This window comes from Pongo abelii, chromosome 10 (genome assembly GCF_028885655.2).
Source record: "Pongo abelii isolate AG06213 chromosome 10, NHGRI_mPonAbe1-v2.0_pri, whole genome shotgun sequence".
In the NCBI taxonomy this organism is placed as follows: Eukaryota; Metazoa; Chordata; class Mammalia; order Primates; family Hominidae; genus Pongo; species Pongo abelii.
The window spans coordinates 2,100,562-2,124,228 of record NC_071995.2 but is presented as its reverse complement, the minus strand read 5'-3'; the positions used below and the strand labels follow the sequence as shown (position 1 = coordinate 2,124,228).

The following is a 23,667-nucleotide window of genomic DNA, read 5'->3' as shown; positions in this document are numbered from 1 at the left end:
TGGAAAGGAGACAGTCTTTCATTTCACAATTAGAGAAAAGGCTGAACATGCAAATACTTCAGAGGGAAGACAAAATGACTTAAATTCATACAAAAATGTAAATAGTAGATTCCAGCCTCTCTCTGAGCAGGTTCCAGGTGGCTCTGCTCCTATGGGGCTTTCAGCTGCATCCTAAAGACCATTCTCCTCCCACCTGTGCTGTCTGCTGGCAAAGTTGGCCTGGAGGGCCACCCCAGCTCCCCCAAGACACAGCCAGCACCGCATTGCCAGGATGAGCAAGAACAGTGCAGCAAGGGCCCTTTCTCTGTGGTCATGTTTCAGCAGAGGGAAGGAGAGATACAAGGGAGGAGCCCTAGATCCTTGAGGGTGAAGTGAGAATGTTCCACAGCAATGGAAGGGCACAGAAGGGTAAGATGACAACCAAAGACAAACTTCAATGACATAGAGATAGCCCCTCAACCTCACAAAATATCATGTTTCATCCTGTATTTGACCCCCTTATACCAAAAGCTGCTGATCTGTTGGACCACGTTTTTTTAAACACTTGGTCCTCAATGGGACCAGGGTATCTGCCTGTGCACTGGAGCTCCATGGAAAACAGAGCAAGACTTTCAGAGCTGAAAGATTCACTCACTTCTCAAACAAGTGTGGTTTAACAATGGCCCATGTTGCCACCACTGAGAATGCGTGATGCACTTCCAGCCAGTGGCCCCACTGTCAGCTGTAGCACAGCAGATGCCCATCTGTTTTATTCATCAACGTATCTATCACTGTGTCCGTCTGGTATCTAGTAGACCCTTAATATATGGCTGTCAAAATTGGTTATGCTTGTTTATGCCCTCGGCCAATGGCTATTACAGTGCCAAGCTCACAGTAAGCACACATTTAACATGGATTGATTGATTGTTGATTGACAGTCTGCCCTGTCTTTGGCTCCCTAAATGAAGGCAGTAGAATGAGTTAGCCTAATATACCTGACATATACCCAATACACCTAACCTAATTTACCTAATAGATACCTAATGTACCAAAAATATATTTAATGTAGATCTAATATATACCTCATATACCAAATTATATACCAAAACATAATGAGAACACATGGACACAGGAAGGGGAACATCACACTCCGGGGACTGTTGTGGGGTGGGGGGAGTGGGGAGGGATAGCATTGGGAGATATACCTAATGCTAGATGACGAGTTGGTGGGTGCAGCGCACCAGCATGGCACATGTATACATATGTAACTTACCTGCACGTTGCGCACATGTACCATAGAGCCTAAAGTATAATAATAATAATAATAATAATAATAATAATAGTAATAAAAATTAAAAAAAAGGAAAAAAAAAAAAAAAAAAAAAAAGAAAAGGAGAAACCATGGACTAACCTCTTGAAAGTTTAAAACACTCTGTAAATAAGTAAGTTCCATCGAACAGATTAGAAATCATTAGGTGCCATGAATAGGAGGTAAGCTATTAAATATTGTCTTGTCAGGCTGGGTGCAGTGGCTCACACCTGTAATCCTAGCACTTTGGGAGGCTGAGGCGAGCAGATTGCCTGAGCTCAGGAGTTTGAGACCAGCCAGGGCAACACGGTGAAACCCCGTCTCTACTAAAATACAAAAAAATTAGTCACGCATAGTGGCGTGTGCCTGTAATCCCAGCTACTCAGGAGGCTGAGGCAGGAGAACTGCTTGAACCCGGAAGACGGAGGTTGCAGTGAGCTGAGATAACATCACTGCACTCCAGCCTGGGTGACACAGCAAGACTCTGTCTCCAAATATATATATATATGTATATATATATATATATGTATATATATATATATATGTATATATATATATGTATATATATATATGTATATATATATATAATCTTGTTGCATACATTTGAAGAGTTTCCCCTTACAAATATAGTTTTATTAAATGTCTGATTCAAGAGAGAATTATTTAACAAGCCAAGCAGAGGTATATTTATTATAACCCCTTTCCGGTAAATATACGAATACTTTCAAAGCATCTCCACATCCATTATCTCATTTGTCTTCACAACATCCTTGCGATGGTAGTAAAGTATTATTAGTGGACTACAAAACACAGGTTCAAATTTCCAGTTCTGGCAATATGGCAGGCCATGCTCAGAGCACCAAGGAATGGAGAATTCATGCACATATTGTGAATTCATTCACAATGGAAATTATAAAGGGAAAAAGATACTCTATGAAAAAACTAAAATATTTGAAAAAGTAGAACTTCTAGGAATAAAATGTCATTGAAATTGCAAATGCATTTAAAGGCTAAGCAGCAGATACAAATGAGGGGGAAACTGGTGAACTGGAAAGCAAAGCAGAAGAAATTATCCAGAATGTAGCAGAGGATAGATAACAAAATATAGAATATGAAAGAACATTTAAAAGAAAGAGTAAAATGAGGAAGATCAATACATGTTTTAATAATAGAGTTCCAGAGGAATAAAATAGAGTGACTAGGGGAGAGATAATATTTGAAAAGATCATGAGGCTGGGAGCAGTAGTAGCTCATGCCTATAATCCCAGCACTTTAAGAAGCCGAGGTGGTATCACCACTGGAGCTTAGGAGTTCAAGATCAGCCTCGGCAACATAGCAAGACCTCATCTCATCTCTACTAAAAATGAAACAATTAGTTGGGCATGGTGCCGCACATCTGTAGTCCCAGCTACTCAGGAGGCTGAGGTGGGAGGATTGCTTGAGCCTGGGAGGTCAAGGCTGCAATGAGCCAAGATTGTGCCACTGTACTCAAGCCTGGGCAACACAGTGAGACCCTGCTGAAGGAAAGGGAAGCAAATGGAAGGAGGAAGGAAGGAAGGAAGGAAGGAAGGGAGGGAGGGAAGGAGGGAGGGAGGGAGGGGGAAAGGGAGAAGGGAAGAAAGGAGGAAGGAAGGAAGGAAGGAAGGAGAGAAGGAAGGAAGGAAGGCCAGCAGGCAGGCAGGCAGGGAGGGAGGGAGGCAGGGAGGGAAGGGGAAAGGGGAAAGGGAAGGAAGGAGAAAGGAAGGAAGGAGAGAGAGAAGGAAGGAAGGAGAGAGAGAAGGAAGGAAGGAAGGAAGGAAGGCCAGCAGGCAGGCAGGCAGGGAGGGAGGGAGGCAGGGAGGGAAGGGGAAAGGGAAAAGGGAAGGAAGGAGGAAGGAAGGAAGGAAGGAGAGAGAGAAGGAAGGAAGGGAAAGAAAGAAAAGAAAGAAAGAAAAAGAGAGAAAGAAAGAAAAGAAAAGAAAGGAAGGGAAAGAAAGAAGATAATGACTAAGAACTGGTGAGTGATATGAATCCTCAAGTTTAAGTATCTCACCAACTCCCAGGAATATTTTTTTAATCTATGTAATCAACACATCATTGTAAAACTGCATAACACTAATATATCTTTTCAAAAATCAGAATATTGATTATTCATTTAGACTGACAGCAGACTTCTCATCAGCAACAATAGAATCCAGAAGATAATGGAATATCTTTAAACCGCTGAAGAAAGATAACTGCTAACACAGAATCCTGTACCTGACTAAACTATCATTCTAGAATGAGAAGCCAAAAGGAATAAAAGAAAATTTCAGACAAAGACTGAGGAAGTTTACCACTCATAGACCATTGCTGAAAGAACTACAAAACATATGCTTCAGTACTAAGGAAAGAAATTCAGAAAGAAGAAAAGGAATCCAAGATGCAATAAAGCTTCCTCTCAAAGACTTTCTTGAAAATGGGTATGACTTCTTAGTCACATCTACCACAAGTAAGATAAAGCATCCCAATTTAAGACTCTCAGTAGTTTCATATGCAAGGCCATGGAAACATGGGACATCCTCATTCCTTTAAGACCCAAAGTCCTTTGTCCCTAGTACTATTTTTGAAGTCATGGAGCAGGGCTGTTTTATACTCTTCCCGCTCCACCCCCAAGACATTCTTTCTTAGTGAGAACTTAGCTCAGAAATGCTCTTTAAGGCTGAGCATGGTGGCTCAAGTCTATAATGCCAGCATTTTGGGAGGCCAAGGCAGGAGGATCACTTGAGGCCAGGAGTTTGAAACCAGCCTGGAAAAGACAGTGAGACCCTGCCTCTACAAAAAATTTGTATCCAGGCATGGTGGCAGACACTTACAGTCCCAGCTACTCAGTAGGATTGCTTGAGTCCAGGAATTTGAGGCTGCAGTGAGCCATTATCTCATGACTGCACTCCAGCCTGGACAACAGAGTGATGCCCTGTCTCAAGAAAAAAAGAAAAGAAAAGACTCTTTAAGCATTTGAGTCTATGCTATAATGTCCCAATGCAGCCGATACTACATAAAGGACCAGACACAAAGTTTTCTCCTGCCATATTTCCATCAATCCCTTTGAAATACTCAAATAACAGTCATTATAAGTAGTTACAAGAATAAATAGATTCATAAGGTAGGAAGGTCAGATGCAGAATCCTAGACATGGGAAAATTAAATGGTTGGAACAAAATGCCAACATGACGGATAACAATACAACTAAAACATAAATTCCTGCTCCCAGATATGGCTGTATCTTGTGAGCACATGCTGTCTTTCAGGGGTTACAAGCTCAGTCACACTGCTCTCTCCTCCTCTCTGCTTCTTCTTTTCTCTCCAACGCACATGAATGCACATCCACACACATACATGCACATCCCCCACATGCAAGTCAAATAACTTGGGGTTTGGCCCCCAAGTGTTAGAGGAACCTTTCCATAAGGTTCTGTCTTTGGTTTAAATTTTCTGTTCATTTCCTTCTGGGCCTGAAAGATGTAAGTTGATGACCCTGATTGCCATTTTATCCTCTCCCTTTCAGACAGACCCAGGAAAAATCATTAGGAGGGATGCTAGCTGTGCCAGTCTGAGGGCCAAGGATGCATGGGACTGCAGGCTGTGATGTCTACAGGTCTCTGAAGAAGAGCTGAGTCCACTTCTCAGGATACCAGCCCATTCCATGGCTTCCTCCAACTCAAGTACATTATTCTTCTGGTCATTTTCTTCCTCAAAATTTTCTTTTCTCCTTCATTTTATTGAAGCCAAGTCAAACTCCAAAGAAATGCAGAGGACCAGTTGTCTGAGTGTGGCAGCAGCTGGAACTGCGGAACCCTGTCCATCTGGACTCTGAGTTCATTCCCCAACTGATACCCTCAGAGGAAAACATTGCATTCTGCCTAAGTTTCACTGCAGTGGAAAAAAGGAAAAATCCCAAAGCCTTTTGTTGCCCAGACCCAGCAAGAGATCAAGCTGGGGTCAGCGCTGCCCTTGAGGTTCATCAGAATAAAGCCAAACTCTGCAAGTAGGTTTCCAGATGAGGCCAGACAGGGTGAGATGGTGGCCACAGGGCCTGCCATGCCAACTCCCACGAGGGCTGTCGTAACACACTGTTTCCAGGCAAGGCACACAGAAGACTAGTGCTACTTCCCTAGCCAAAAATGGAAGAACAAAGGCAAGGACTTGGGGCCACTGGACTGTCTATGCATTTTACCATGAGGAGCTAGTACTCCAAACATCACACAAATTGGCATCTATGAGAAGTCAACAACTGTGCCTCTTTTGGGAACAATGCCAACATATAAGAATGGATGCAGGGGCTCTGGCCGCTGCAGAGAATTTGAGTGAGGTGCAGAAGCCCAGCCTCCCCAACTCAGAGACACTAGGTCTTTGCAGCCACCGCCTCTCTGCCTGCCTCTGGGAAAGGCCTCCAGGCCACTCACAACCTGCCCCCCCACCAGACCCCTCCCAACCAGAGTCCTCTGCATATGTGACAGGGACTGGGGCAGGGTCTGGGGGGTACCTCCTGGTCATTCACACCTTCTTACACCAAGGGTAAGCTCAGAGCCACTCAGCAGAGCATATTTCCATGGCATTCAAGGAGTGTTATTGTCCTTGGCATGAAATACTCACATCCTTTCATGAAACATTCAGGATATCATATTTTTCTTGATTACAGGGAAATCAAGGCATTGCAAAGCTCAAATGGGGTCCAACCAGAGGCTTTCCAGTGGTTTGTAACAATTTTATTGTGGGATTATAACAGGGGAGAGGATGAAGAAAAAAAATAATAAAATGTTCTGTTCTCAGGAATTTGATATTCTGATATAATTATAAGGACATAAAATCGCAGGGCTTAACACTCCACAAAGGCTAACTGGTTCTCCAGAGAGCCAATATCATAGGCTGTGAAGCTGGGCTTGGTTTGGATGGAGGGGCATGGAGAGACGGGGGCGGAACAGTGTGAAGGTAAGTATTCTCCAGGTGAGTACACTGAGGTTGGCACTTGTGGTCTCGATTGCCCCATCATTCCTCCTTTCTACTGTTGTGCCCTGACTGAGGTTAACAGTGCAGGTTCCTTGTCCTTGATGCCCAAGACAGTCTGTGGGAAGCCTGGTGTCTGACGTCCACTTCCACCAGTCCTCCCATCCCCTGCTTCCTTCCATCCGCGTCACAAACGTGACCTCAGGGTTCCATACCACGAGCTCTCTCCGCTTTGGTGTCAGCACCCAGAAGACCCTCTGGAGGCCAAACTGTGAAACCAGTAAAGTTTGTCTTCATGTGCCTGCCCTTACACACAGGCACACACATACACACATACACACACACACACACACACACACACACATCCTAGTCCACAGTCCTAAGCCCACATCCTTAAACCGCCACCATCTCCACCACCCAGGCGTTTGTCATCTTCTTCCTGTTACGCTCCCCAAAGAAAGCCCACCTGGCCCTTTGTGCATCCACTCAGAGCTCAAGGGGCCCACTGGCTATTCTGATGACTAACCCACCTGGGACGGAGGCAGGCTGGGGGATTCAGACTCCCTGACTCCCACTAAAATGATGCATCCTGGCTCCTGCATCCCATTCGCCACCTCGATTCTCCCACACCAGCTCGAGCTTGGCACGCCTCCTTACAGAGCTAGAACCCTTTGCCCCCAGATCTAGTCAGCAGCTGTCTCACTTTGCCAAATTCATTTCTGGCGAAGCTTTCTCTAGGAATGCCAATCACTCCTGGCCCCTAACTCATGCTTCCAGACCTCGGTCGGTGCCTCTGGAACCTGGGCACCCTTGTGGATTTCTTGGGGTGTCTCATAGTGTTTCCCACTGACTGTTCCCTCTTCCGGTCTCCTCAAGCTCAGGCCCCACTCCAGCTGCCTCATCCCTCCCAGGATTCAGCACCCCTGCCTGAGGCCCCTCCTGTCCTCCTTTCCAGCTCTCCCCATGCCCCTCTACATTTCCTCATCCCCTGCTTTACCGCATGTCTGCCTCTGAAGACAGAGTGCTACCTCCTTTGCTGGGGTTGAGCCTTCCACTCCCATCCCCAACGCCACTGCCTACTGCCTTCTTCCCAATCTGCTCCCCTCTCTTGCATTTCCAATCTCCCATGTGCCAACAAATCCCTCCCCTCTCCTTTTATTCACAGCCGAAATTCTTGAAAGAGTGGTCCCCATGTGCTGCCCCTGCTTCACAACCACCACGCCTCAGCATTGCACAGTTTGGCTGCACAACAGTCACTCTGAACCCACTCTCCAGCCCAATCATTCAATCCAGCGGGCTTCTCAGTTCCCATCTTCCCTTTCACGACTCCATTCAGCAATGACGGCCTCCTGGAAATGCTCTCCTGCCTTGATCCCCGAGACCCTGCAGTAGTAAGGCTCTCCCCCTACCTCCCTGACTACTTTGTCATTGTCTCCTCCATTTTATCCTCCTCCTGTCTGCCTTCAGCTCTCCATCGTTCCTTCCCTCTGCTCTCTGTCTCCCTAATGGCTCTACCTCCACAGCTTCAAACAGCACCTTCTTAGACAGAAGTCTAATTCTGCATGCATGCTGGGCATCTTCTACTTGCCTCCAAATACAACCTCTACCCTTCCCATCCAGATCACAGCACAGGGCTCCCTTGTCTCTGGCTTTCTGCTGGGAAAATCACTCCTTCCCTCTCTTGCCTGAACAGTGGCAACAGCCTCAGAACTGCCCCTCTACCTGCAGCCTCGACTCCCCTACCTTATCCTCTAGCCTGCTGCCTGGAAGAGCAGCTCTGAGTACACCCTCTCTCCACTCATACACTTTAAATGGCCCTCCATTGCCTACCAAATGCCATGCAAACTCTTCAGCCCAGTATCGGGTGCTCCATGCATTATCCCCTTCCTGCCATTCCAACTTTCTCTCCCACTTCCCCCCCCCTGCAAAACCTTGTTCCAGCCAAACTCAACTCACTACTCCTTTGAAATCCAATGCACATCCCTGCGAATACATTAAAGGCCATCCCATCCTTTCTGTTGGGAATGTGCGCCTCTCCTCTCCACCCCATTTCTGTCCACCCTTCAAGGGTCAGTTCAGTCACAACCTCCATATAACACTTCCTCCATTTATTCCATCTTTCCATATCACCCTTCTTCTTTAAATCTGTGAGCCTTTATCTTTACATCCTTGTAACATCAAGCATGTTCTGCCTTTTATTAGAGTTGTGGGTGTCTGTGTGTCTAAGCATAAATCTTACCTCCTAGTAGAATAGATACTTCCCTTAAAGGAAGGGATAGTTGAGGGCTGTAACCTTGAAGATAACCTTGAATCCAGAGATCCTATAAGCAAACTGCCTTGCAGATAGCAGATGCTCAATAACTTTTTGTTAATGACTAACCATTCCTATTCTGGAGGAAAAAAAAACTATTTAGAATTGTTTTCATCATAACTGGCATGAGACATTTCATTTTCAGAGATATTTCACAGTCAATTTATCCTAGAAAAGGCTTCTTATCTCCTGGTCTTTCAGACAGCTGGGCATAGGTCAAAATTTTTGCCTTTTAAATAATTTTAAAAACAGAGGCACAAGATCCTATTCACGACAGACCAAATATGAGCTCTGAGTCACTGAAATCCACTTGGACGTGGAGCTCGAATCCCCAGGATGTCTCAGGCAGCCAGATATGGCAACAGAAGCTTCCACCTTGGAGAAATGCTATGCAACATTCCAGCTCTGCACAGCGGCCCAGAGGCACCTGTGAGCAGGGCCAGTGAGGGGGTGTGAGGGCAGAGCCCAAAGGAGAGGAATTTACTAATAGTCGGTTGGATTAAAGTAAGTACATTGGCCTTCAAAGTGCAAAGTCTTCAGAGCTTCACACACCTCCGTGAGCCTGTGTGCTTTTTTGTCCATACGCAGGTCTCTGATTAATGGGTTCAGCCGAGGCATCAATGTGTGTGTTTGTTTCTTCCTCAGATTAGCACAGTTCAACATGCTAAGACAGAAATGCATCCGATGATATCACTCTTAGGTAAAATGATCACCAAGAAAATACCCATCCCAAGATTGGAAAGAGGGTTCCAGAGTCATTTAACTGGGGCATCAATCCACAGCCAAGAGCCTACCATGTGCTGCTGTTTCCTCTGGCTGTCTACCCGCTGCTCGCTTCCTTCTCTCCTTCCTCCTTTCCTGATTTTCTCCCTGGACTGTTTACCTTTCTTCTCACGTTTTTGCCTCTCTTGCCTAGACTTTAGATGCATGAGGAGCAGGTGAGAGCCCTGGGAAGGTGCTTTTCTCCTCTGAAGGCAGCTTTCAGGCTGAAGGCAGAGATCCCTTATTAATCAGTCATGCCTGGGGCAGGGCAGGCAGCACCTGGCCAGCACAGAGCACAGAGCTGCCTCCCCAACACAGTCCAGGGAGGACTCAGCCCAGCCACACATGAGGGGAGCCACTCTCTCCCACAGTCCTCAGGCTTATCAAGTCCACATCTCTAGCCACAGACATGGGTGTTCCTGGACTAGACACACAGGCAGAGGGAGAGACAGAGACAGACACAGACTAAATAGCTTTGTCTTGCCAAACACCAATTTCCTGTTGAGTTACAAAGCCAGGTCAGTAACGAGGTGAAAGCTGAACTGGATATAGAGACACTGGTTTTTTCTGTTTTGTTTTTGTTTTGTTTTGTTTTTTTGAACAGAGGCAGTATCAGTCACTCCTCATCAAAAGGCAGCTGTCAGATTGTGAAACACCAATTAAAGTCAAATTTCTGGTATAGGAACTGGGAGCCCACAGTAAATACCAAACCCTCACTACTGACACAATAGAATTTCCTAATGCTGTAGTCTCATCTACGTGGGCTTCAAACTTGGGGCACTACCCAAGGAAGAGGGCTCTTAAAGCTAAAAAGTCATATTGCAGGGCCAGCAATTCCACTCCTAGGTAAACCCAAAATAACTAAAAATGGACTCAAATAGGTACTTGAATACTGGTGTTCATTGCAGCACCATTCATAATAGCCAAAAGGTGAAAACCCAAGTGTCCATCAACAGAAGAATGGATAAGCAAAATGTGGCATGTGCTTTCAATGAAATACTATTCAGCCATAAAAAGGAACGAAGTCCTGACACGTGGTACAACGTGGATGAACCTTGAAGACATTATGCTAAGATACTTTTGAAAAATGCTAAAACCACTTTTTTGTATAATTGAAAGAAAACACTTAATCCCACCTCCAAATGACAGCCAGCTCCCTAACTAATTTCACGTGCTTCCTTTTAATGTCATCACTTATCATGTAGATTGTCATGACCTACCTAGGTCTGAAATTTGTGAGATATGTTGCCAACAGTCAGACTACACAGCAAACTCCAACTGTAGAATTATTATTGCTGTTGGCCGGGCACAGTGGCTCACACCTGTAATCCCAGCACTTTGGGAGGCCAAGCAGGTGGATCAAGAGGTCAGGAGATTGAGACCATCCTGGCCAACATGGTGAAATCCCGTCTCTACTAAAAATACAAAAATTATCCAGGCGTGGTGGTGCGTGCCTGTAGTCCCAGCTACTCAGGAGCCTGAGGCAGGAGAATCACTTGAACCAGGGAGTCGGAGGTTGCAGTGAGACGAGATCGCGCCACTGCACTCCCTCCTGGTGACAGAGCAAGACTACGCCTCAAAAAAAAAAAAAAGGAATTATTATTACTGTCAATAACACATGAAAATCCATAGAGACAAAAGTAAATTCATTGTTGCCAAGGGCTGGAGAGAGAGGGGAATGAAAAATGACTACCAACGGGTAAAGGGTATTTTTTAGGGGGTGATGAAAATATTGGGGAAGTAGGTAGACCACTGAATCGTACACATCAAAAGGGTAAATTTTACAGTATGCGAATTATACCTCAACAAAGCTGCTATTTCAAAATAAATAAATAAATACTGCATGAAGTCTGGAGAGCTCAGCTTACAAGGATGGTCCCCGGGACTCACGGGAATCTCGTTCGAGAATGGAGAGTGTCTATTTTCCAGGAGGGAGTGACTGAGAAAATATTCCAAGAATGGGTGGTGAAGCAAGGCCATGCCACAAATAGGTCCCCCGAGAGACAAGGTGTACTGACCTAGGTGGTCTGTGAAGGCCTGTGAGGAGATGTGAAGAAGCAAAGAGGGCCCTGGCAGAAACCCTGGGAATAAGGGGAAAGAAAGCCAGAGGATGGGACCAGGAGGGGAGGTGGGTACCAGAACCACATACAGCCATCAAGAACAAGGATTCCAGCTCTGAGCTCCCACAAGGCAAATCTAAGCCAGGTTCCAGAAGGCGAGGACAAGGTCATTTTCCCAGGATAGAGAGATGGTGGCTTCCTCTTTCTACTCTTCTCCATGGGGAGAAGTAACAGAAAGAACAAATGTTTTGAAAGTCTGACAGACCTGAATTTAATTCCCAGCCCCAACACTGTCTGGGTGGCTGTGGCCACATTGCTTAAGATCTTTGTTCCTCAGTCTCCTTATCTAAAAAATATAATTAATACCCACGTGGTAGGATGACTGTAAGGATAAAACATATTAAGCACATGAAGCACCAAGAACATTGCCTAACACATGCTAGGCATTCAATAAATGGTGGCTATTGCTCTTGCTCTATTTTAAAATTATAAAAAGGTAGATGTTATACCTCAATATAGCTTTTTTTCTTTAGATACAAATTAAAACATATATGGCTCCACAGATCACAGGACCAGAGCTGAGGGTAGAGCAAGGTGCAAACAAATGCGAAAGTTTCCCAGCATACTTTTTGATGATGGGATTATTTTTGCTTTGGGAAACTAAAACTAATCCTGTCACTTAGACTGTAATGTTAAAGCCCTTTCCTATTTTGATCAGTGTCTTAGGGAGCTGCACAAAACTGTCCCCTCTATCTCCAAACCTGCAACACTTTGGCTATGAAAAATAAATAAGTTTCTTTTCCAAACCCAAAGTTTACTTTTGAAGCAAAGTTTTATTTTCCAGCCCATTCTTCTGTACTGGGAAGTTGTGTTTAGGTTTGGGGAATTCACGTTCAAAAGTGAGGAGACATTGGTTGCCCAGGTGGTGTTCTTCCTGCCCTCAATGGCCCTATTTCCAGGCCACGAAAGGAATTCCAGCCAGCGTGGCTTCAGACTTGAGGCCGAAGGCAGGCAGCCATGTGTGGTGGCAGTGAGGGGACAGCAGTATGGCAGGTGGATGGCTGCCAGGCATCAGGAACCCTGCATCCCCATGTCCTCACCCTCAGCTTGGAAACAGCAGCAGTGCACATGGCTCCACCGTCCTGGGAGCCTACTGGCCACAGGCTCCTAGACTCTCTGGAGGGCAAAATACCAGGCCCATCTCGACCAATGGTTCACTTCCTCCCTGATTATTCTGCTATCAGCCAGACCACCTCAGACTCTGGTTTCTCTTTGTTTTACGTTTTCACCTTTATAATATTGAATAATGTCAGCCCTCCCACAACAGCTCCAAAGTTGTTTGAAATGCTGTGAATGTTACTTCACGGTGTTGCTCTTCCAAACTCTGGTGCTCTGCTCTCTGATGGGGAGAACAAGAGTAGCTGATGTTTGAACAGTGATATACACTCATTCTCCTATTTGGATCCTCACAGCTGCCCTGCGAAGTGAATTGGCTAAGGATTATTATCTCCACTTTACAGACAAAAAAAAAAAAAAAAAAGGGATTTGATTCCTTCTGAACTCTCAGAGAAAGAGATAAGTCAAAGAAGGTGACGCAAGACCCAAGTCATTCTCTAGCCTACAGCCTTATTTATTCTTTAGCTATTTACTTTGTTACTTTTGTTAATATCTTTGAAAGGTTTTAGCCCAACGTAGATTATTTTGGAAGAAAGAAAGGAATATAAATGACTGTACATGACACAATGGTTATAAAGTAAATAGAGCTTAATTGAGTAATCAAGTCAACATTTCTGCCCACAGGCAATATGGAGAAGAACATCCATTTACTGTCTAGATTTTGGCTTGGTTCTCTAAAGGACAGGAGACAAGATTATTTTATTTTCCTTTTAGCTAGGTTCAAGCGGGCAACACCAAGTGTAGCCGAGTGTATTAAACGAAACCCCTGTTGGCAAATTGGCAGCTTGAATATTTCATGAAATTATCACAACACTATGTTCTGAAATGATGGCTTCCTCCAGGGAACTCAAAAGCCACATCTCTAAGCATGAGCCTGGCTCACGCCTCCATCTTCAAGCTAGACCGAGTCAGCCTCAGAGGGCTTCCAGTTTCTCAGAGAGGACTTGAAAGAGTATGAAACAAGTCAGCCAATGAACACTTCAAGGAAGATGGGAATGTCAGAGGCAGGTCCTAGTGATTCTCTTCCATGGGCTGAGTCTATCACCACTGCTGGGAATGTCTCCTGGGAGTAGGCCGGGGGTCCTAGGAGACCAACCCTGACATGGGAGCAGAAAGACGCCCTTGACCAACTCAGGTGGAGTCTGTGGCAGCCTGTCTCACAGTCTCTACCCTGGGGCTGATCTGTGTGTCCGTACCCCAGCTACTGGTAATGCCGGCTGGTCCATGAAGAATCCTAGCAGCTCACCAGGGAAGTCCCACAGCACAGCCTGGCTTCCCATCCCCATCCCACTCTCACAAAGGGGCTGAAACAAGCCTAGATTGGGGCCGAGAGGAAGTGAGCAAATAAAAAAGGCTTAGAGGCAGATCTGTTTGCAGACAAAATCGTGATCTGAATTTTGCAGGAGTTTCTTGTGGACATGTATGAACTTCTACTCTGTAGCCTAAGAAAGTATTTTTAAACCTTTCCAATGATAGATTTCCCCCACCCCACCCTTCCAACTCCATTCCTAAATCTAACATCGCAGAAATTATTTTAAGGCAGTACAAAGGTGGAGGCAGGGGGAGGAAGAATAGAGAGGTTGAGAGATCTACCAAGCAAAATTTAGCCAGAAGCACTAACAATGCTCTCTCAGGGGGCCAGCACCAAGTGTGGTAAAGACAGGAGGATAAAGAGACTGAAGACCTTGTATTTAGTTACATCCCTGCCTCCGTGAACCTTTAGGGGCCTCTGTTTTCTCAATTGGAAATGAGGATTGTCTCTAACGTTCCTTTACCCATAAAATGTCCTGATCCTAGAAAGTAAATTCCCAAAGAGACATTACATTTATTCTATGTTTGACAAACCCTTAAACGAACCAGAGCCTAGCCCCCTGCCCCCTATACACACAGGGTATAGCACAAGAAGCCCATTTTAAAGTGAAGGTGTTTTGGAGAGAACTGTTTTGTGGGGTTTTGGGGAGGGGAGGGGCTGAGAGGTTTGGGTTTCTTGCCAGTTAACCCCCGCTTTCCTCACCCTCTGCTTCAGCCAGATGAACCCTTCCTCTAGTTCCCTTGGCTTCCGGGGAAGGAAGGGTGTATTTTCAACCTCTGTCTGACTCCTGAGCTCCAGGCCCAAACTTCTCTCCTACAGTCCCTACAATCCCTACTTAAATTCAGTTCAGCTCCACAAAGAGTAACTGACTACCCTGATGACCTTGCTCCCCTAACGCTCCCAGACACCCTAGTGGGCTGGGGCTCCTCTGGCTTCCCCTCATCTTCTGCACCTCAGCTCTCGGAGGCTGCAGCCATCTCACAGCTCTGCTTTTCTGTGGGGTCATCCTGGGCTCCCTGTCTCCCAGCTGGGGTCCTGCCCACACGGTACACACAGCTAGCACTGAAGCAAGGTTCTCCAGGGACCTGCGCGGGTCCTGCCTGAATTCGGCAGGGGAAAGGGGCAGTACAGAATGCATCCACTTCCCTTCCTGCCATGATAAACAGCTGCCTCCAGGGGTGCCTCAACTATAGAAGCCAAGAGGGTCTGCCCACCTGCTCCAGGCCCGTGTCTACACAGGCTCAGGAAAGCCTGGTCTTGAGCAAATAAGCACCCCATCTAGGAATTAAAACACAGAGAAGAGCTCTTCTGGAGCGCCCAGGTTTCGGTTCAAATGATGGCATTCATTATTTCAGCCTTCCATTTTGCTTTTTCTGCAGTGGGTTCAGTTTAAGTCTACACATCCGGCTTTGAAATGACACGGAAAAACATTCCATTCCACTTTCCCTGAGGGATCCTGTCGCTTTTACTTGTTTTATGTGGTATCTAACCTTGAGGTACATGTAAACAGGTGTTTACTAAATTATTTTAATAATGACAGCCATGGCTCAGAGTGTTATTTCATTATCAGAATGTTTAGCACTTCTGTTGCTAAATATTTGGCACCTGATATGTTGCAAAACAATTCCCCATGCCTTTTTTTTAACCAATCTTCTGTTCTCCTCCACAGTGCCCAACATTAACCTAGGCAACTGTGAGGATGGAATCTAGAAACAGACAAAATCAGTGTGATTATTTTGTTAATTAGGCTTGTTGTTAAGTCTCCAGGTGTTTCGCAAACAGTCTATCAGCTTTCTGTAGTCCATATTGGAAAATAAAATTGTCTGCTGAATCTGAATGCTCAGCACTGATTTCAGGGTCCCAGCAAGGAAGAGGTGAGATGACGCCAGCTGACCTGTACCTCCTACAGAACAAACAGCTGCTGTATCAGGCGGGAGGAATTACTGTAAAAGGAAGAAAGTGCTGCCAGCCACTCACCCCTTCTTAACACAGTGCCAAGGGCTTCTCAGACCTCATGGAACTTGCCATGCAACTAAGAAAACCGAGTGAAGAAAGGAATAGAAAAGAAAACGCCAGGCGCTGGAAAACATCACTGGAAATTAGAACAAATCTCAGTTACTTCCTAACCTGGGTCTCCTGAGCTTTTCTGCCATTACCCAGCAGGAGATCCAGGCAGACTCATAAACGGAAATCAACTGTGAAGTGCACCCAGTTGTTTTTGCGTTCTTTTCCCTATTAAAGTTAGGAAAATGTCTTCCTGCCTTTGGCTGGCAAGCTTTGTGACTGCACAGGTTTGGGTTCCCAGATCCCATGCTTCGGGTCACCCCATGCTCCACTGGGCTTGGGCACCACCGGGCCCTCTGGTTACTAAACCATCGGTGAAAAATCAGGGAGAAAATTAACATCTGGCCATACCAAGTTCAGCGATTCACCCAAAAGCCTCCCTCCAGGCTCGGCGGGATGCTGTCTGTGCTGGAAGGAAACAGACGTCTGTGGGAAGACCCTACGATGGACTGGGGGGACTCCAAAGGAGTTTTCATCACAACAGGGTGGAGAGGTCTCTGTGGGATCTGGGTCCCTCATTGATGCCGCAAGGGCCTCCAGTGTGTGCGGTGGCACGGAGACACACTAGTCTTTTGGGTTACCTGTGCCGGGGCAGGTGTGGGCCTGATGGAAGCAGCACAGCCCCAACAGGTCGCAAGCTCTAAACTCCCCCTACATCTTTCATCACCAGCCGGACCCTGAAGCCCCTTTCCTGACTCCTAAGCCCTGTGGCGCCACCTACTGGAAGAGGCAGAAGCCACATCTACTGCAGGTCTGGCCAGGTTGCATTCATTCATTCACGCAGACTTTATTTGTTCAGCCTTGCATCAAGGCCCTGGACTGAGCAGCCGCCTGTACTAGGAAGCAGGGATCCAAAGATGAGCAGGGCCTCGAAATCTCCACTCAGTATGCTCCTTGGATCCCTTTGGTAGGTCTTAAGAAGAACCCAACTCAAGCAGTTTTAGTTGAAGAAAAAATTGAAGAGTCCTAGGTCATTGCCAAGACTGAGAAATGGTCCCAGGGGGCTAATGGCTCATCATTTCATTTACAAAGCACTGTGCCTGCAGCATCTACCTGTAAGAACGAGTCTCCCTTTACTATGAAGAAGAAATCTTTAAACAGTCTTAGGAGACTGCATTATCAATACCCCTCTCTCAACACCCCAGGTCCCGGAAGGGGATTAGCCTCTCGTGTGATCTATTTAAAACAGCTTTTCCTTATTCCATGTGTGTATATATACACACACACACTTAAATACTGTTAGTGTGTATTCTATGGAAATAATCAAAAATTGACTCTTTTTAATATATTGTCATATTCTAAAACACTAAAAAGTACCTGACCAATAGTAGGAATAATATGCTGAACTCCAAAAGCCCCTTTCCTCCAGTTTTCTCCATGCAGGATCAAGAAAAAGCAAAGCTAATGCCACAGCTTTCTTTAACCTGCTCAAGCTGATGTGCGAGCAACGTTGTTCTCTGACCATTTGTAAAGAAAGTTAACTGTGATCATTATTATTATTACCTTATTACAGCGATTCTTATTCTGCTGAATCGCTAAGTAGTTAAAAGAAAAGCACAGTGTGTCTTGCACTCCCCGAACACATGTTTCTCCCCTCTGCCTTGTCTCTAGCAGATAAGGGACATTCTGGGTTTTATTTGTTCAATGGTTGACTATTAAGACACTCATTTGCTAGCCGGAGCCTGCAATGGAAAATCAGCCCAGAAAAGTGGGAGGCTGGCACAGGCCCAGAGCAGACAGGCTGCCAGAGGTGAGGCAAGGCTTGAGTGTGCCACCCCAGCCTGAAACCCAGGGTCAGAAGCTGATCCTTCAATGAACTTCCAGGCTGTTCCCAGGCGCTGACCTCCAGTCTCCAGTTCGACCCTCAAAACACACACACATACACACACACTCACGCATGCACACACTCCACAGAAAAGGTGAGAGAGCAAGGACTGGTGCATTCCATGTCTCGGAGCATGTTGGGAAGAGAGGAATGCACAGCCCCCACCACTGACAACTTTTTTGGTTCTCGACTCTTTGTTTCGTCACCATTACTGATCTTCTGAGGCAGTCCTAGACTCCTCTTCTGTCTCCTGAAACTCTAAACCCTATTATGGCTCACCCGCCCCCTTTAGTGATTAGCCACAGCAACCTCTTTCTTGTCAATATTCAACCTCTTCTAGGTCTGCCCTTCCCGCCTCCACCACCCTCCTCCCCTCTCCTACCCCAAAAACCTCGGCAATGGCAACCAACTAAAGAAGAGAAGATGGAGAGTAGAGGAGAGACAGGGATCTTGGTGCTCTTCCACCTGGGAACCGCATCTAGAAATGGAGGCAAAACTGCTCCCATGAATTATATAATCACTGCAGCTTCAAGGGAGAGAACTGGAATTCAGGTTGCCATAGTGTTTGCTGGCATGTTGCTGGAAAGGTAGAGCTCTCAGCCACTGGCTCCCTTGCTCCCTTCCCCTCTACCTTTCTCAGGAACCTCTCTGGGGTTGGCACTCCTACTTTTAATGTCTGCTCTCAGCATACAGCGGGGAGATGCTGAGAGGCAAAGGGGCAAAAGAAAACAACCAGAGTAAGGAAATGGGTTCAGAAGGGGTTTATCCTGCGCCAAGAGGAGGCCTTGTGAACTAGTTAAGATTATCATCATGTGAATAATGTGAATAATCACTATTATTACCACAGTACATTGCCATTGACAGTGATACTTAGGCAATACTACAGAGCTCTTCTCTCCAATGCTGCTTAGACTGAGGAGGTGGGTAAAGCACGCAGTCTCAGAATCTGGAGGGGAGTCATCTTGCATTCCCACTCTTCACTAATATCACTCTCTTTTGTGTCTCACTCCCTCCCTCCTAAACCATTCACTACCCCCATCAGTTACAGAAGGGAGGAGGGGATCAGGTGAGGGATGGGGTCACCAGTAGAGAAATCCAAACATGGACACTGCCCTTGTGACCCCAAAGCTCTGGCTCACCCTAGAACCCATGACCCTTGACAAGATTCTTTCTTCCAAAGGAGGCCAAAATCCCCATGCTGCCACCCGTGCTGGAAAGCAGAGAAGACTGGCCCCAAAATCAGTTTCAGGATAGATGGAGACCAGGCAGGCTGGCTGGCAGCTTCTGGCTCTAAAGACTGAAGGCCCTGTCCCCAAAAGGTGGAGCTGGGAGCAAACAGAGGGAAAAAGCTGGACTAAAAGACCTGGAGACAACTCCTTCCACCAGGCTGGTCTTCAAAGGATCACTGGGAAGAACCCAGGGAAAGAACAGAGACCGGCAGTAACAGACAGGCTTTCAGGTGAAGAGAAGAGGAAGACTGCAAACAGGGAGGCTCTGGGAACTGGGAGAGAAAAGGGAGAGACTACACCCAAAGAGACAGAGAGAGCAGTGGCGAGAAGAAAGAGATGTCATGCCTGGAGGTTGCCAGAAAGCCCCGCGGGACCACCCTGTCTGCACCCCCTCACCCCCAAAACCTTAAATGCTGAGCAACGTCCAAGAAAATAACTTGTTAATATGGGGGGAGAGCGGTGAGGGAGAAAGTTTCCAGGAAGTAGGGAGTTACCTGACTGCCTTTCACCATCACAGGGGGAGCTGGTGACATTTGCGGCCAAGGATGGAGATGCTCGGAAAACACTGGGCAATAGTATGGAGCCGCGTGAGCCAGGCACACCCTTTCATCATCTCCTTCAAACACGAAACAGCAAAGCCCACACACCGCCCGGCTCCTCGCCGCTTCCATCCTCAGGTGCTAGCCCACATGTGGGTGCGAATGAGAACACACGCGGCGTGGGCGCGCTCGGGGTCAACAGCAGTGGAGAGGTGGGTGGGTGTAGGTGAGCGGCGGAGGAGGGAGGGAGAGAGGAAGAAGGGGACCTACGGAGGGGGAACGAGAGGGGCGCGCTGGGGTTCACATCTGCACCGCCGCCCCCACCCGCCACCTGGAGCGCGCCGCCCAGGGCAGGGGCGCCTGGACGAGAGTGGACGCCGGGCAGCGCGAGGGCGCCCCCGGGGCGGCCGTGGGCGCCGGGCTCTGCCGCCTTAGGGTGCGCGCGCGCGCTCCCAGCCGCGCCCCGAGCCGGGCGAGGGACCCCGGGCCTCTGGGCTCCGCGGCGCCGGCGCCCTCTGCCCCCCGCGCAGCTGGCCAGGAGGCCGGGCTCTCCAGGCGAACGCGAGAAAGCGAGGCGGCGGCAGCCACTTGGGGAACTTTTCCCCCCTCGCCTGGAATTTCATAGGAAACACATGCTCTGGAGAAGCTGGGGCCCGGAGGGGGAGGGGCGGGAATTTTCCGCTCCGTCTCGCGCGGCGGTTCGGGCCCCGATCCCGCCGGGCTCCCGGGCGCTCCGACGAGGCGGAGGCGCCCCTCGCGGACGCGGCCCCGGGCCACTCCGCAGGGACCGGCCCCGGGGCCGCGGGGAGCGCGGGTAGGGCAGGAACCCGGTGGAAAAGGCAGGGAGCCCCGGCGAGGCGGCGGGGTCCAGCCTTACCTTGGTGGTTTTCCTCTGGAATGTACATCCTCGTATTCTCATTGACCATGGACCAAAAATGGTTTTAAAAGGAGGAGCAGCCACGAAGAGGAAGAAATGTGAAAACACCCCCCAGCGGGTCTGGATTAATCCCTCCTCCGAGGCCGGCGGCTTTCGTGCAAGATTCGAGGAAGCCGTGGTCTGCAGCGTTTCTTCTTCCCTGCCGACGATTACCTGATTCCCATTATGGCATCAAACCCCAAAAACTGCTCCTTTCCACTACTGCCTCCTCGAGTGAAATTGTAATGCATCCTCAGTACATCCGGGCCCCTTCCAAGAATTGAGCACCGCACCTCTGGCGGCTACACCATTTGAAAAAATAAATCGGGAGAGGCAGGGCGAGAAGAAGAGGCGGAAAGGAGGGGCGGGGGGCGCGCGGGGCCCGCCTGGGCCGGCAGGGGCCGAGGCGCCTCTGCCCACTCCCAGCGAGTCCTCCTGAGGCCCCCGCCCGGCTCTCTGCTGTCAAAGGGAGCCGGCAACTCCTGGGCGCGGAGGCAGGAAGAGCCGCCGCCGCCGCTCCGGGCCCGCCGCGCCGCGCCGAGCGCCGCTCTGGCAGGAGCTGTTTCTGCAGAGGCAGCGAGAGGGAGACACCGGGCGCGCGAGAGCGCCGCGCTCACTCCCCCCGGCCCAGCCCCGCCGCGCCCGCGCCCGCCCCTGCCCGCGCCGCCCGCCCGCCCGCCCGCCCGGCGCGCCGGAGACAGACGCGCTGAACGCTTCCAGATGTGGCTGCGGCGGCGCGCAGGGAGCCGGGCGCACGGCGCGGGGCGCACGGCGGCGGACTGGAGCCCGAAGTTGGGCCCCCTCTCGGCGCCCGCGGCAGCGCCGCCCGAGCGAGCCCTCGGCCCGCATGACGTCAAAGGGAGCGGGCCCCGGCCGCCGGCGGGCGAGGGGCGGCGTGAGGAGCCCCCGGGGAGGCCGGGGCGCGCGGGGGGACCCGGGCGCCCGCCGCGGTGGCCGCGGTGGCCGCGGCGCGGACACACCCCCTCGCGCCCCGCCGGCGGCGTCGCGCCCCCCGCGCCGGCCTGCAGCCCCCCGCCCGCGTTCTCTCCTCCGCTGCGGCGGCGCGTCCCTGCTGGGCCGGCCACGCCGGGAAGGCCTCTGTGAGCGGAATTCCAAGGAGGAGGAATACAATTTGCCCAACTACCAGAGTCTCGTTTCGGATCGGGCCACTGAACAAAACGGCAAAATGAGCCGTGATTCCGTGATTCTGTTTGATCAATTATAATCAGAGCGGTTGTAGAAGTGACAGCTAGAGGAGGGGAGGGGGAGCGGGAGGGGCAGCGAGGCGGAGCCTGGTAGGCGAGGCAGCGGTGCCCAGATGTCTGAACAGATTCCTAGACCCAGGTTTGCTAATTCCTTGGAGGCGGCCGAGCACGTGTTCTACTAGGATATCCTTACCTACTTCTCTTAATTATTTCTGCAACTCCGGCAGGAATCTATCCGGCACCTCTCCTTCCCGGAGAAGCAAACACTTCCTCCATCACTCCCTGCAACCACAGCAAGTTCCACGGCACCCCCTGCAGGACCGGGCTCTCCTCCAGTGGGGCTTCGTGATCCCTTTCAGGGGGGCCTACAACTCCCTCTTGGGGAAAACCTCTACCTGCCTCCACATAAGACCTCCTCGCCTCCACATCCACCCTCATTCCCTGGGTGACCCTAACCATTCCCGTGGCTTTCAGCAGCTGTCTGTATCAAATGTCTATCTCCAGCCCAGACCTCTCTCCTGAATTCCAGACTACAGCCGACTGCGTCTAATAGACATCTCAAGCCTAACACATCCAAACACTGGATTCCTGATCTCTTCAAAGCCTGCTTCTCCTCACACAGCCTTCCCCATCGCAGTCGATGACAATCCCATACTTCTAGTTGCTCAGATCAAAATCCTGGAGTCACTCTTGACTCCTTTCTCTCATCATTCCACGTCTAGTCCATCAGGAGATACTGTTGGCCCTACCTTCAGGTGAATCCAGAGCCTGACCGCTTCTCAGTTCCTGCACTGCTACCACCTGGGGCTGAGCCAGCATCCTTCACCCAGGTTTCTCCTGTGGCTGATCCCCCTGGTGTACTTTCCCTCTACCCTCTGGTATTTTCTCAATACAACAGTCAGAGTAACCCATTTAAAACATCACATCCCAGCACTCATCTGCTCAAAACCCTCCATGGTTACCCATTTCACTTAGTAAAAGCCATGGTCCTTGTAGTGACCTACAGGAATGGCCGAGTACAAATCCTATTACATCATCTCCTACTGCTGTCCCCCTCACTCGGGATACGCTAGCCTCCTGATGGGGCCCCAGACACTCCAGGAATGACCCCTCAACACACACACACATTGTAAGGCCTTTGCTCTAGCTATTCCCACTGCCTGAAACACAAACTCCCTCGGCTTCTTCAGGGCTTTCTGCAAATCTCACCTGTTCAATGAGGCTCACCAGGACCTCATCCTGATTCAGTACTGACAGATCCCCACAGCGCTCCCTATCTCCCCTTACTCTTATTGAATCCCTGTCTAACATACTATATAGTTTACTTATTCATTAACTTTATTGCTTATTGTCTGTATCCCCCCACTAAAATGTAACCCCCTATGAAGGCAGATGTCTCATCTATTTTGTTCACCAGTGCCTAGAGCAGTATCTGGCAGATAGTAAGTACATAATATGTGTTGAATAAATGAGTGAGTGCCTGAGATACTTTCAGGAGTGTTGCAATTCCCCCTATGAAAATGCATCTGTCCGTCCCTTGATACCTGAAACCTTACCACTCCTGTTTGCTTCCTTTGTCCAGTGGTTCTGGCCCCAGTGGAAAATGTAAGTGCCCCTGGAAGAGGTATTAAGCTGTATCAGTCATCTTCACTCTAATGTGAAGAGCAATCTCAATTTTGTTGGTTACAAGAGAAATCTGGCCTCTTTGCCATTTTGGTGTGTTCATACTCAATTTTCAGCTTAATAGAGAAAATTAGAAATAACACAAAATCAAATATTTCGCATTTACTTTAGGATGCATTATAGGCCTGTGTTTCAGAGGCTGCTGTAGCTGATAATTTGTTTAAATGAATAGTAAAACTGGTTTGCATCCCCTTCACACACAAGTGCAGGAATAATAATAATAGCTAACACTACTGAGTGCTCTGCGCCAGGTACTGTGATAGGCATTTTACAGCCTTTATCTAATTTAATCCTCACTGCAACCCAATAAGTTATGTGTTATCGTCGTTATT

General features: G+C 48.5%; 1 protein-coding gene across 22 annotated transcripts in view; it reads right to left on the bottom strand.

Moving 5' to 3' along the window:
* The window catches only part of CACNA1C (calcium voltage-gated channel subunit alpha1 C), a 638,552-nt gene extending 617,549 nt beyond the window's left edge, over window positions 1-21,003 (bottom strand). For 9 of the 22 annotated variants that reach the window (XM_024256469.3, XM_024256465.3, XM_024256464.3 and 6 more), the window contains exon 1: window positions 20,409-20,999. In XM_024256469.3, coding sequence (XP_024112237.2) covers window positions 20,409-20,457 — 49 coding nt within the window. In that variant the 5' untranslated portion in view covers window positions 20,458-20,999. Of the gene's footprint in view, window positions 1-20,408 lie in introns of all 22 variants that reach the window. The other 13 variants (XM_054526650.2, XM_054526651.2, XM_054526652.2 and 10 more) reach the window with 4 other exon arrangements.
* Between the last annotated feature and the right edge of the window lie 2,664 nt (window positions 21,004-23,667).